Raw genomic sequence first — 12,132 nt, 5'->3', positions numbered from 1 at the left:
TCCATGACCCTTTATTTCAAGGCAGAAGAAAGCATGTTCAGCTCGAGCAACCCTTCCTGAGCAGATCTTCTTCAAGCACCACTCCCTCCACAAACAAATCAATTGGTGAGAGCCCCAGTTTTGCTCTCCTCTGCAGGGCAGCCACGGCCGCACGGATGGAGGCCGCTTTGGGGCGAGGACCACACTGCGCCGTGCAGCCCATGGGCACAACGGTGTGCCTTTCAGCCCCTGCAGGACGCCATACAGATGTTTCCACACAGAGGTCGCAGCTCCCCTTTCGGGTTAAGCTCTGCGGCCACGTATCTAATTACAGCTCTGAGCTGGCAGAGGGTTATAGAGGGAGGACGGTGCGTGCCGCAAATCAGTTTAAATGATTTGAGGGCAGCAACTGCGCTCAGGGCCGGACGCGGCGATGCTGGCGGCACGCACGGGAACCGTGGGCAACAAGAGCGCGGAGGAAGCGCTGAAGCTGAGGAAGCAGTCGGTGCTGTCCCTGGGCAGCAGGGAGCGAGCCTCGCGTGGCAGCACCGAGGGCACCAAGGAGGCGCGGGCGAAGCTGGCGGCGCAGCAGCGGGCACGGCGCCTGGCACTGCTGCGGGAGCTGGAGATGAGCTGGTACCTGCGTGGCTGTGAGCTCTCACACGAGCACACCATCGCCTACACCACCGGCATGCCGCACAGGTAGGGCAGCTCGCGGCGCGACAGCCGTGCTGCTGATAGCAGCTGCGATGGGAGCCCACGGCAGCGATAGCCGCACCAACATCGCAGCGATAGCCGCGGCCGTGGCGATACTGATAACGGCTGCTATAGCCATAGCAACGCTTATGTCAACTATGATAAGAATAGAAGGGTCTTGGCTCCGTGATTCTGACATTTCCAACTGTTGGGGGCTTGTTATCCCTGGATCGTGGTGAACTGAAATTGCTGACCTTTTCACAGCCTCCTTTCCCAGCTCCCAAGTTCCTCGTCCAAACCCACCTGTGATAATTTGGGCACTTTTCTGGTAGCTGCTGTTTCCAGGTGGCTGTGGTTGCATCTGAGTGGGGCTCGGAAGCAGGTGTGTGAGATGGTGTGGGTAACAGGGGAACACAAAAAGAAAGTGGTATATAACCACGAGAGGTGGAGAAAGCAGCAATTCAGCGTGAAGCTATCAAACCACTTGCAAAGGAAACCCAAACATCTCTGCAAGCTGAGACCAAGTGGTGGTGGCTGCTCTGTGGCACCATAAGGTCACAGGCATGGGGATAGCTTCTGGGAAAGGTGAATTCCTCATGATACTGAGTTGTGCTGGCCTCTGTGGCCCTAAACCAGAGAAAATGTGATGTCTGAAAACAGCAGGGTGGCTTGTGGGAATATTTCTTTGCCTTTGGTTCATCTTGCTTTATAGATGGATCCAACAGGAGGTAAAACTGACAGGTTTGATGTAGGAGCTTGGATGGGGTGGAAGGATGGATTCCTACATGCCCTGGCATTGTGGTGTGGGGAGGGGAGGACGGGTAACCCACATTTCCATGCACAACTCCTCTCTGTGACATTGAATTATAATCTTTTAAAATATGTTTTCTTTTTTAGCTCAGCCCTTGTTTATCTGCTTTGAAAGCTTTAAGGATTAGCTGAGTGCATGATATATCCATCACTTGATTATTTAACTGATATTTCAGATGTATTTGGGATTGAGAGGAGAGCCAGGAGGTGGGCTGAGTGTTTAAAATGTAAGAGCCCAGGAAACCTGCATCCTGTGCTGCATCCTGTGCATCCTGAGCGGATTCCTTGACCAAGGCATTGCTGGGTCTGCTCTGACCTGGAGGCTCTGCTGGTGCCCCCAAGCTTTGCACTGTTTCTCCCTTCCCCCTGGGGATGCAGGATGTTTCTGTACTGCATGCACTTAAGAGAAACAGCTGCAGGCTCTGGGAACTCAGATCCCAGCCTTAAAGCCTGTGTGTTGGGTCAGAGGATAATGCAGCACTCAATACAGGCTCAGTATTTCCCCTGTCTGCTTGGGTTATTTGTCTCTGTGGGGCTTTGGCTGCCTTGTTCCCCTGCATCTGCTTATATACAGCATCCTTTTGGGCCTTTGAAACGTAGCAGTGGAAGTTACAGAGCACTTAACCTGGGTTGTGACATTTTACTTCAAGGTAGGTGAGCCCGTCAGGTTTGAAGGAGCCATGTAGGAGACGCTTGCAGCACTCATCTCTCCAGCCAAGGCCTCAAATAAACCCTGTGAGAATATTCTTTTTGACGTTTGTTGGCCTTGGGTGGAATCCCAAACAAATATTTCCCATTCTCTAAATATAAGACCTGGGAAACAGGGTCGGCACTCCGTTCCCACTGGCAGCCCTCGCCCCTCGGAGCGCTCTCCCGTTATTGGCAGACAGCACTGCGCTCCCAGCCGGAGCCCACTTGAGTTGGAGCGCTCCCCTTACAACAACACAAAGGCAAGTGCTGCTGCACGGTGTGGGGCCATGCACTTGTACAAGCCTTCCTGTGCTGACATCCCAACCCACAAGCCGGCCCTGCAGAAAGCCAGCGAAGCGCCGCTGCGGGGCAAAAAGCCGAGCATGGCCCCCAGAGACCATCCTACAGCTGGGGCAGGGAGAGCGAGTGGGGCCAGCGAGCGGAGGCAGCTGGAGAGGTTCCTCCACCTCCACGGGCTGTCACTGCATGAGAGCGTCCAGGCGCAGGCGGGGATGGTGTACAGGTATGGGCAGAGTCCGCGTGGTGGGGCTGGCTGAGCTGTGGGCAGGGGCTGCCTGCTTCCTAGAGCCTGCTGGCGAGTTGCTGAGACCCAGGAGACGCTGTAGTGGCTGTTCTCTGCGCTGTTTGAATGCTGCAAGAAGGTTGCACGGCCTTGAGGAATGGTGAGTGCATGGGGATGGCTTTAATCCCTGCAGGTGCTCGGGCTGGGCTGGATGGGGTCCTGAGCAGCCTGAGCTGCCCCATGCCTGCGGTTCTGCTCTCAGCTCTGCCTCTGTCACCCTGTGTGCACCTTGGCTGCTTGGCTTATGGGCTGCTCTTCATCCATCTTCAGCCTTTAACGAGATGGAATAAAGCACTGCAATACAGTTAATTTCTGCTGAAGATGATGGATTCCAGCAAATCCATTCTCCCGAGTCCATGCATTTTTCACGGCTGACAGAAGCAGCCACGATATGTTGCACTTCACACAGCCCAGCCCCAGCAGAAGGAATGCTCTGCAGGACCATGTAGAACCTCTGGCGTATGCTGTGGTGGTTCTTGTTGTTACGTGGGTCTTCTGATGCCTATTTTCTAAAGATTTCTGTCCCACTTTGGGCCAAGGCCCGTTGTGTAAACGCTTCTCTTTCCCAGCATGGCTCAGTCACCTCCCAGAGTTTTGTCCTGTATCTGTAGGTCTGATCTAAAGACAGCATGATAAAAAAAAAAAAAAAAAAAAGAAAAGAAAAACTTTTTAATGAAGAGCTATTTAATTAATTGTGATAAACAAAAGAACTGTTAATAAGAAACGCTGCCTAAATGCTCATAAGCCGGTTTGTTTATAGGGTGATTAGTTCCTTTCCCTTTCATTGCCTTAGCAAACGCAGCTTAGTTCAGCCTGTTACAGAACAACAGGCAGAGCAGCAGTGCATCTCATGGCTTTGTTGCTGGCACCAGCAGCATTGCTCTCAGGCAATAGCAGCACTGCTCTCAGATGGAGTATGGCTGCTGCTGGCTTCAGAGCACAGCTATGTTGTGCTCACTGGATGTACCTCACAGCGCTGACATCTTCCCCATCCTGGTGCAGACCGATGGCTGTGCCCGTGCCCAGCTGTGCCCTTTGTTCACTGCCAGCTGTCCTTTCTGTTAAGTGATTTCTCCTTCTGAACTATGGCTCTCTAGTGCAAGGCAGGTATTCCTATGCCCAGCCATTTTCCAAATGATTTCTCTTTCCTCTCGCTGCTTATGGTTCACATTATTTTTGTACAGCTTTCTGCATGAATGGATGGAGGTGGGCAAAGAGCAGCTGTGTGCAGCTCGGTGGTCAGGGGGCCCATGGTGTGCATGGTGTGGGGCCTCCTCCCAGCACAGCAGGGCAGGGATCTCCTGTTCCCAGCAAGTAGCCAAAAGCACACCCATGCTCTTGCACACGTGTGCACACATAGTTTCCTGTGAAGTAATCTACTCTGAAGCCTCTGAGCTCCCCTCAGCAAGCACATCTGTTCCCATCATCGGTAGCAAAGCCATTTGCTCACCTGCTTCTGCTCTCAGAGCACACGGCATCTCCAGCACTGTGCCGTGGCGCTGGCAGAGTGGGATTGTTTGCAGGGCTCCCAGTGTGTTTTAAATGCCCCTTTCCAGCCCCCAGAATGCAGCTCTGTGACCCACTTTGCACACAGGGATGTTTCCTCATAATCGATTCCAGTCTGTGAGCCTCCGATCATTATCAGTGAATGATCAGCCCTGGATTCCTGAGCAGGGTGTGTGATGTCCCGGGGAGATGTGAGGAGGAGATGTGATGGGAATAGGATGCCAGGCAAAATGTCCGTGACAAAAAGCATCGCTCCTAAACCTACAGGCATCGGCAGATGGCTGCAGGGTCCGTGTGCTGGGGGAAGGCAGCAGCGATGGAGCTGAGCAGAGATGCTCTGCACCCCGTGAAAATGCACTTTTTATTCCTTGTTTCTCCCTGTGCTGTGGTGCTGGTGCTTGGGCCAAAGGCTGCAAAGGGGATTTGGTTCCCTCCTGCAGTTCCGGTGCCTGCTGTCTCCTGATAAGCTCTGCTGAATTTTCTGTGCTGGTTTCATTGTTGCTTGGCTCCGTCCCCATTCTGGATAGACCTGGGTAGCTGCAGCCGTGCAGGCACTGTCCTCTGCAGGGGAGCCCTGCACTCCTTGCTGGGTGACACTGCAGCACCTCGAGGGCTGTCCTCAGTTCAGGGTCCAAAAATGTGAAGTACCTTTGTAGGATGCTCTGCAAGAAAAAGGAAATATTCTTCCCAAAGGACCTTCATGGCAGGGGGGAGGTAGGAGTGCCAGTAACCCTGCTGCTGCACCAGTTCCATGCACTGGCCACAGCAGATGCCCCCGGTACTTTGGGAGTGCTTTCTCTCAGTTGCAGTGCTCCGTCTCTGCCAGGCAGCACGAGGGCTGTGGGGCAGAGTGCCTCAGCCTGCTTCGTGGAGTGGCAGGAGAAGCATGAAAGCTGGGAAAAATCTCTCTTTGGGAAGGACATATTTTAGCAGTGCTTACTATACGTTATTGGTTTAAGCAAAATTGCCGCAGGTGGAACGTGAAGGGTGCAGCTCCAGCAGTGCTGCGGCTCCTGCAGGGGATGCCCTGTGGGCTGGTGCTGGGCACCGTGCTCTGGGCTGTCCCCCACCCGCTGCCATGCAGGGAGCTGCTTTCAGCATCCAAGCCTCACATCTTAGAACATATTTCTTTACAGAACTTTATTTAGAGAAATGAGCCGCTACAAACTGCAGTCGGGCGGTGTTTGACGTGTATGGATAGCAGAATAATGTACGTAATTGCCTAAATTTACTATTCAATAAGCAGAGACGAGTTGGAAATACACAGCTTGGGCTGAGCTGCATTTGGAATAAATGCATTAATCACTATGCAAGGAACCTTGGGAAGACTGCGTTGTCTGCGCGGTGCAGTGTGTGGCATAACAGAGAAGTGTTGGCTCAGTGCACGTTGCTCGGTGCACACTGCTTGCTGCTGGCCTCGTGCTCTCTTCCTTACCCTGCCTGTGTTGTTGCACACTACAACAGCACTGAGATTGAGGGGTGCAAGCATCCTCTGGGCTCATAATGGGGGAAATCCTGACCTGCCCTTGGATGGAGTGGTGCTGCAGCCAGCATTGGGCTGGGCCCAGACTGGGAGAGGGTTGAGAACGGGCAGCTGTTCCCCTTCCGTGATACTTAAAGTCTGTTCTATAGGGTGAACTTACACAGCTGGGCATCCTGCTGGCATCCCGCTCTGCTCTGATTAGAATAACCCCAAATACTCTATTTTCATGATAGTTTTGATATGTTTATTGCTTGTTCCCACCGCAGGGGAATGATAACTCAAGCTTGGGTTAGTCCCTGTGACACAACATTTGTCATCTCCCCTCCTTGGTGTTGCCTTTGCTGTGGTACATCCCTGCAGGGTCAGCCCAATTCCCACTGCTGTCCTGCTACCTCGCCATGCTTGCATAGGAGTGATGTAGGGAGGTGTAATGGAGCTTCTCCATCAGCAGGCAGCCCAGCAGGAAGCCTGGTTGTTTTCTGCACTGAGATAGAGCAGAACTGCACACACTGTGTTCATAGCCAAAGCTTCTGAGGCACAATTTATGTTGGGATGTGCGGTGAGGATTCACCATGGGTGTCCTGCTGGGCTCAGGGCACATCACCTGCTGCAGCCCCGATGCTGAGGTTTGAGTGGTGTGTGGGGATGGCTCCACGGAGGCAGCGGGGTCTGCAGTGAGCCCCAGCTGGCACCGGGATGGGGCACAGGTTGGGTGGGCTCTGCAGCTCCCGCAGTTGTGCCTTGGGACAGGACTGTGCCTATATGGCAATGGTGGGGGAACGTCTGTCCTGCAGAGCTTTCTGAGGTTAATCCCTGCCAGGTTCCTCCTCTCTGTTGCTTGCTGCTTTCTTCTCAGTGGTGCTGCCTGATCTGCAGCCTGCATGCTGCAGAAGCCCCGCGGTGCTGGGCAGCCGAGCTCACCGGATGCCTTTTCCCTGCCAGCAGCAGAAGGAAAGCTGCAAATGTAGCACCGGCGATGGTCACAGAGCAGAGCAGCGTGAGGAGCTTAAGGGCTGCTCTGTGCCGAGTAGGAAGGCTGGATGCTGGCTCTGCCTCTATGCAGAGCACTGCTGCGGCCGAGCAGTTCTCCAAAGCTGCTCTGGAGCTGCCCAGGCGCTGTGCGCAGTGCAGGAGCTATCCAAGCAGAGCTGGGGGAACCGGGGGAAAGCAGAGGGAAAAAAAAAAAAGGCTGCTTGGGAGCGAGCAGAAAAGCAGCTCCGATTTCCCCTGTAATGTCACACAGAGCTATGCAGCTGTGCAGCACCGAGCTGTGGCACACTGATCACCCGGGCTGTGAAATAGAAGCTCAGTGCCTGCAGCGCAGGGTGATAACGAGCGAGGAGTTGCTCTCCCCTCCCATGTGATAGATACACAGGCACAACTTCAATAAAATATAGCTAAACTGGGAATAACTTCCTGTCTTGTTGAAGAGGCTATGAGCAGAGAAACTTTGCCGAGGGGCTCATGTGCCATTGGTGGGGCCGGTCTCCTCCATGTCACTGCCTTCTCCTGGCAGTGAAGGGTTTCTGCTAAAGCGCTTAAAGCAGCTGAGGTGGCATTGTTATCGGTGACCTGGATTGGGTCTGCACAGCTCTGAGTTCCTGCAGCCAGCAGCCAGCTGAGCTCTGACAGCAGCCATCCTGAGAGCCCACCTCAGGCCCAAAATACGTTTGGGTTGTGCTTTAAAAGCTGTGCTAGGCTGCTCAGCGTGTTTGCATAACGATTAAAAGCATAACAGCATAACATTTCCATTTTCTTGGTTAACGTGCAACACTTCATGTCTGTGCGGAGCTAACAGGGGGAAGAGGGCACTGCTTTGAGGTTTTTTAAAACTAAAGCTGGTGACTTTACACCAAAAGAGGTATCCCACATTTTGAGTGCAAGAACAGTCTCACCAGGAGTTGTTGCTTTTGGGGCTGAGTGGCTGGAAAACTGTGCTGTGGAAAAGGATCTGGGGATGCTGGTTGACATGAGCCAGCAGTGTGCCCGGGTGGCCAAGAATGCCAATGGCACTGCAGCCTGTGTCACTGCAAGAAAGACACTGAGCTGGGAGGGGCCTGGAGCACATGCACTAGAGAGAGTGGCTGAGGGAATGGGATGGCTCAGCATGGGGAAGAGGAGGTGGAGGAAACACATTATGGCTTTCCAACTCCCTGAGAGGAGGTTGTGGTGAGGGCTGTCAGCCTCTGCTCCCAGGTAAACAGTGACAGGAGGAGGGGTGATGGCCTCATGCCATGCCAGGAGAGATTCGTGTTGGATATTAAGTGAAATGTATTCTGTGGAAGAGCAGTTGGGCACTGCCACAGCTGCCCAGGGAGTAGTGAGCTCAACTTCCCTGGAGGGGTTCAGAACAATGGAGATGTGGATCTGAGGGATGCTGGCAGTGGTCATGGTGGGGTGGGTCGTGGTCGAGCTTGGGGATCCTAACCCTAGCCCTGGGCAGCCTGATCTAGTGCTTGGCAGCCCTTCCCACAGCCAGGGGTTGGCATTTGATGATCTTTAAGCTTCCTTCCAGCCTAAGGCATTCAATGATCTTGGAGGTCTTTTCCAATCTTAACGAGTCTGTGATTGTATGATTCTCTCCTTGGGGTCCCTCTGCACAGCATAGTGCGGGCAGCTGTGTCAGTGACCCTCAGTTCCACACCCATTGGATGCATAGCAATGTTAATTTGAGATGGGTAGCATTCATTTATTGATGATCTTGCAGTAACCTGACGCCAGACGTTGTGTCTGAGATGGTGACTCCCAGGCTACGAGCTCAGCTAGCCCAGCTTTTAGACGCTCGACCCAAAGCCACCCCTGCACCCCATCCTCCACTCCCCACACCCACAGGTCCGCCCCCAGCCCCCTGCCGAAGCTGAAGCGGAGGATGTTCGCTGCGGCCGTGCGGGGAGCGTGGGGCAGGAAGGAGTTAACCCAGCGGCACTCCAGAGCACAGCGCTTGTTCTCGCCCTCCCCCTCTTCTTTTTTTTTTTTTCTTCCTTTTTTTCCCCATGATTAGCCCATTTTCAACGTCAAGCCGCTCCGAGCGCTGCTCTCCCCGTTGCTTCTTCCACCGGCGCCTTTGTGTCCGTACAAAAGGCAGCTCCTCTCCCGGGGGTGCGGCGGCTCTGAAGGGGCTTCGGGCGCCCGGCTGGGCTCGGGGCGCTCCCGCACCGATGTAACGCGGCGGCGGCGAAGCCTGCGAGCACCGGGGGCAGCTCCATGTTCCCCCGAGCGCCCGACTAAAGGCGGATGCCGCTCCCCGACCCACCGCGGCCGTCGCCGGGGGAGGTGTGACCGCGAGCCGAGCTTGGGTTGGGGGCTTCTTCCCGGCGACGTGTCCCAGGCACCGGCCCCCCCGGGGCGCGGGGCGAGATGCAGGTGTCCATCGCCTGCACGGAGCACAACCTGAAGAGTCGCAATGGGGAAGAGCGGCTCATCAGCAAGCAGAACGCCGCCGCGCCCAACGTGGTGAACGCAGCCAGGGCCAAATTCCGGACCGTGGCGATTATCGCCCGCAGCCTGGGGACCTTCACCCCCCAGCATCACATCTCGCTCAAGGAATCCACCGCCAAACAAACTGGCATGAAATATAGGTACGGTCGCGGCGCCCGTTGCTCGGTTGCGGTGTGTGATGGTTCTTTGCTTTGCAGCTCTATAGGATTTCCTCTCCGGATGCCTCCGGTGTCAGATGAGAGAGCTGCTGAGATTTAGGGGATCTATAAACCTCTGCATAACCAAAGTGCTAAGGCTCCTGCCAGCGTGCGTGCCTGTGATTTTGCACAAAGAACACCGTTTAGGCTGTAAGGGATACTTGTGAATTTATGGCACCGCTGTTAAGATGGTTCCCATGAAGTGCTTGACATAACTTACGCTGATGTTAATGAGCAGAATCAATTAGCAAAGCACTTTAGAGGCTGGACAGGAAAAGTTCATTTGCGGCGTGCACGGGGCAAAGGGGAGCAGCTGCCCTCGGTGCAGCTCCATCAGACTTCAGCCGGGGCAGGGCTGATGCAGGAGGAAATCGCGAGCATTCCTATAGAATGTTTTGCACAGATTGCTCATAGTCTGGAAAACCAGTACAAGGCTGCTCCTTTGTTCTGAGATGCTCCAGCTGATGGGCTTCTCTGCCACACCTTCAGTTGAAAAAAGAGGGCTCTCCTAGCTTTGTCACACTGCTATTTTTGGTTGGGATGTCCCCTCATCAGCTGCTGGGGGACAGATCCCGACTGAGGGGCTCCCGTGGGGCTCAGGCTGTGCAGCTCCGGCCGTGGGGCAGGCACTGTGCCCTGTGCTGGGCTGCTGCTAGGCACCAGGTGTGTGCAGCACGGGGCTCACTCCACGCAGCACTGCTGTTACAAAGAGGCAATAGCAGCACAGCGAGTGGCACAGACACCGGCGAGTGGGTGGGATGCTCGCTGCTGTTTGCTGTGCATTGTGGGTTTGGCCCCAGTGACTTCCCAGGGCCGTGCCTGCTGCCCTGCACTGCTGTGTGCACGAGCACGGAGCACTACAGATGTAACCCATCACCAAGTCACAGCTTCTGCTCGTTAGTATCGTGGACCATGTGCTGATTGTCAGCAGTTATTCCTGCTGATTTCCTGGGGCTTCCACAATGACCAACGCATGAGGTGGCTGTGCTTTCTGCTGCCGTGCAGTATTGGGGCTCTGTAACTCATCCCGGGCTTAGTTCTGGGGAAGGTTTCTCCAGTGAGGGCTGAGCTCTGCCTCCAGCTGGCAGCTGGCACGGCTCCACCGGCTCCCGGCTGCGGGCAGCCTGGGGACTGCAGCAGGAATAGCATCGCAGCTGTGATGGGGCTGAGGATTTATCCTTGTGACTAATCCCTGGTTCTGCTCCCAAATCTCTCCATACCTAGGGGAGATTTCTCCCCCAAGAGAAGCAGCATGGGGGAAATGTGAGGAAGAGCTGCACAAAGCTCCCGGCTCTGCCCTGGTGCTGCTGCTGGATCGAGGTAACCTTTAGTTAGGGAAGAGGCTTTCCAGCAATGACAGAGCTGGTGTTTCGTGTTCATCTCTGGTTCCTCAATCCAAGGGAAATTCCGTGCCTGGAGAAGCCCAAGGCTTTCCCCAACAGCTGCAGTAGTAATGCTGTAAAGTCCTCAGCTCCCTTGTATTTCAGGCTGAAGTCCTTCCCAGTTCATTTTCTGCTTGCATTATGTCACTGCTGACAAGCTTTACAATGTGTGCTGCCTGAAGTGACGTGCTGCTTAGGATGCCTTTTGTTTTATGCTAAAAATACAGCACTCCAGCACTGCTGAGTACCTGCACGGAACATGCGGATGCTGTGCTTGGAGAGGATCTGTGTCGTTGCCATAGGACATTGCCATGGGGCACAGCATCACCGTGGGGCACTGCGTCGGGGTATGGCATTATGGCATTGCCATGGAGCACTGCCATGGGGCACAGCATTGCAGGGAGCCTGGTGCCATGGACGGCAGGCCGTTTTTGAGAGTGGTCCGTGTCTTGCTGTTTGTGTACAGGGAGATGGTGATGGAGAGTTTTGGGGCTGTGGGGAGCAGAGCTGGCACTGGGGCTTTTTGTGGCATGGCTCATTTCTGGCTTTGCTCCAGATGAGATTGGAACATAAAATACAAAGCTCACTGGAATAAAGGCATTCTTTTAGGAATGTCTGCAAATATTAGGATCCAGATATTTCCATGCTCACGTTTCATTTGTTCCATCTCACTTCGTTTCCTTCACGTCTAATTGTGGCATCACCCAGGCATCAAAGCAGCACAAAGCAAGCAGTGCACGGCTGCAGGAAGCAAGCTGCCACGTGCCATGAGCCCACGTGCAGCCGTGCCATGGAACCATCAGATGGGGCTTCCCCATGTCACTACTTGTGGCAGCTGCATCACCATGGGGCAAGAGGGGGGGGGTGTCTGGCTGGGTGCGTTGGGTCCTGTCTGGGGGTGCAGCATTCTTCCTCTTTGCCTGGAGGGCGTTGCGGCTGCAGGGCTGCAATCTGCTGTATTGGGAGCAAAGCACAGGCACAGGTGGGTGCTGCCATGGGTGTGGGGCTGCCACCTTCCTGCCCCCCACAGCTCTGTGCCACAGGGCAGAGCCGTGCACCAGATGTCCCATGCTCTGCCAGGGAAGCCGTGACAAATGGGGTGCCAGAACATCCTGCTTCCCCACCCAGATCAGCCTCTGGTGGCAAACACAATTGGTGCATGCAATGAGGACAAACCCCCATTGTGGTCCCATTGTTCCCTCTGCACAGTGCTGCACCCTCCCCTCACACCAGGGCCTCAAGCTTCCTCCTCCACTCCTCCTGCACGCACCGTGGGCCACAGGAAACCTTGCAGCGCTGTCAGCAAGGTATGGATTTCCCATACAGACGCATTGCGTTAGGAATGCCAGCGCTGCATTGGCAAAGCTT

General features: G+C 54.6%; 1 protein-coding gene across 2 annotated transcripts in view; it reads left to right on the top strand.

The window, feature by feature from the left end:
- The first annotated feature begins 2,377 nt into the window (after positions 1-2,377).
- KCNAB1 (potassium voltage-gated channel subfamily A regulatory beta subunit 1) overlaps positions 2,378-12,132 on the top strand; it is a 34,625-nt gene continuing 24,870 nt past the window's right edge. Inside the window, exon 1 of one of the 2 annotated variants that reach the window (XM_052686112.1) lies at positions 2,378-2,698. In XM_052686112.1, the coding sequence (XP_052542072.1) occupies positions 2,463-2,698 (236 nt within the window). In that variant the 5' untranslated portion in view covers positions 2,378-2,462. Of the gene's footprint in view, positions 2,699-8,674; positions 9,326-12,132 lie in introns of those variants that run through there. The other variant, XM_052686113.1, reaches the window with a different exon arrangement.

This window comes from Tympanuchus pallidicinctus, unplaced genomic scaffold (assembly GCF_026119805.1).
Source record: "Tympanuchus pallidicinctus isolate F22 unplaced genomic scaffold, pur_lepc_1.0 scaffold22, whole genome shotgun sequence".
NCBI lineage: Eukaryota > Metazoa > Chordata > Aves > Galliformes > Phasianidae > Tympanuchus > Tympanuchus pallidicinctus.
The sequence above is the reverse complement of the archived record's forward strand: the minus strand, read 5'-3'. Positions and strand labels throughout refer to the sequence as shown.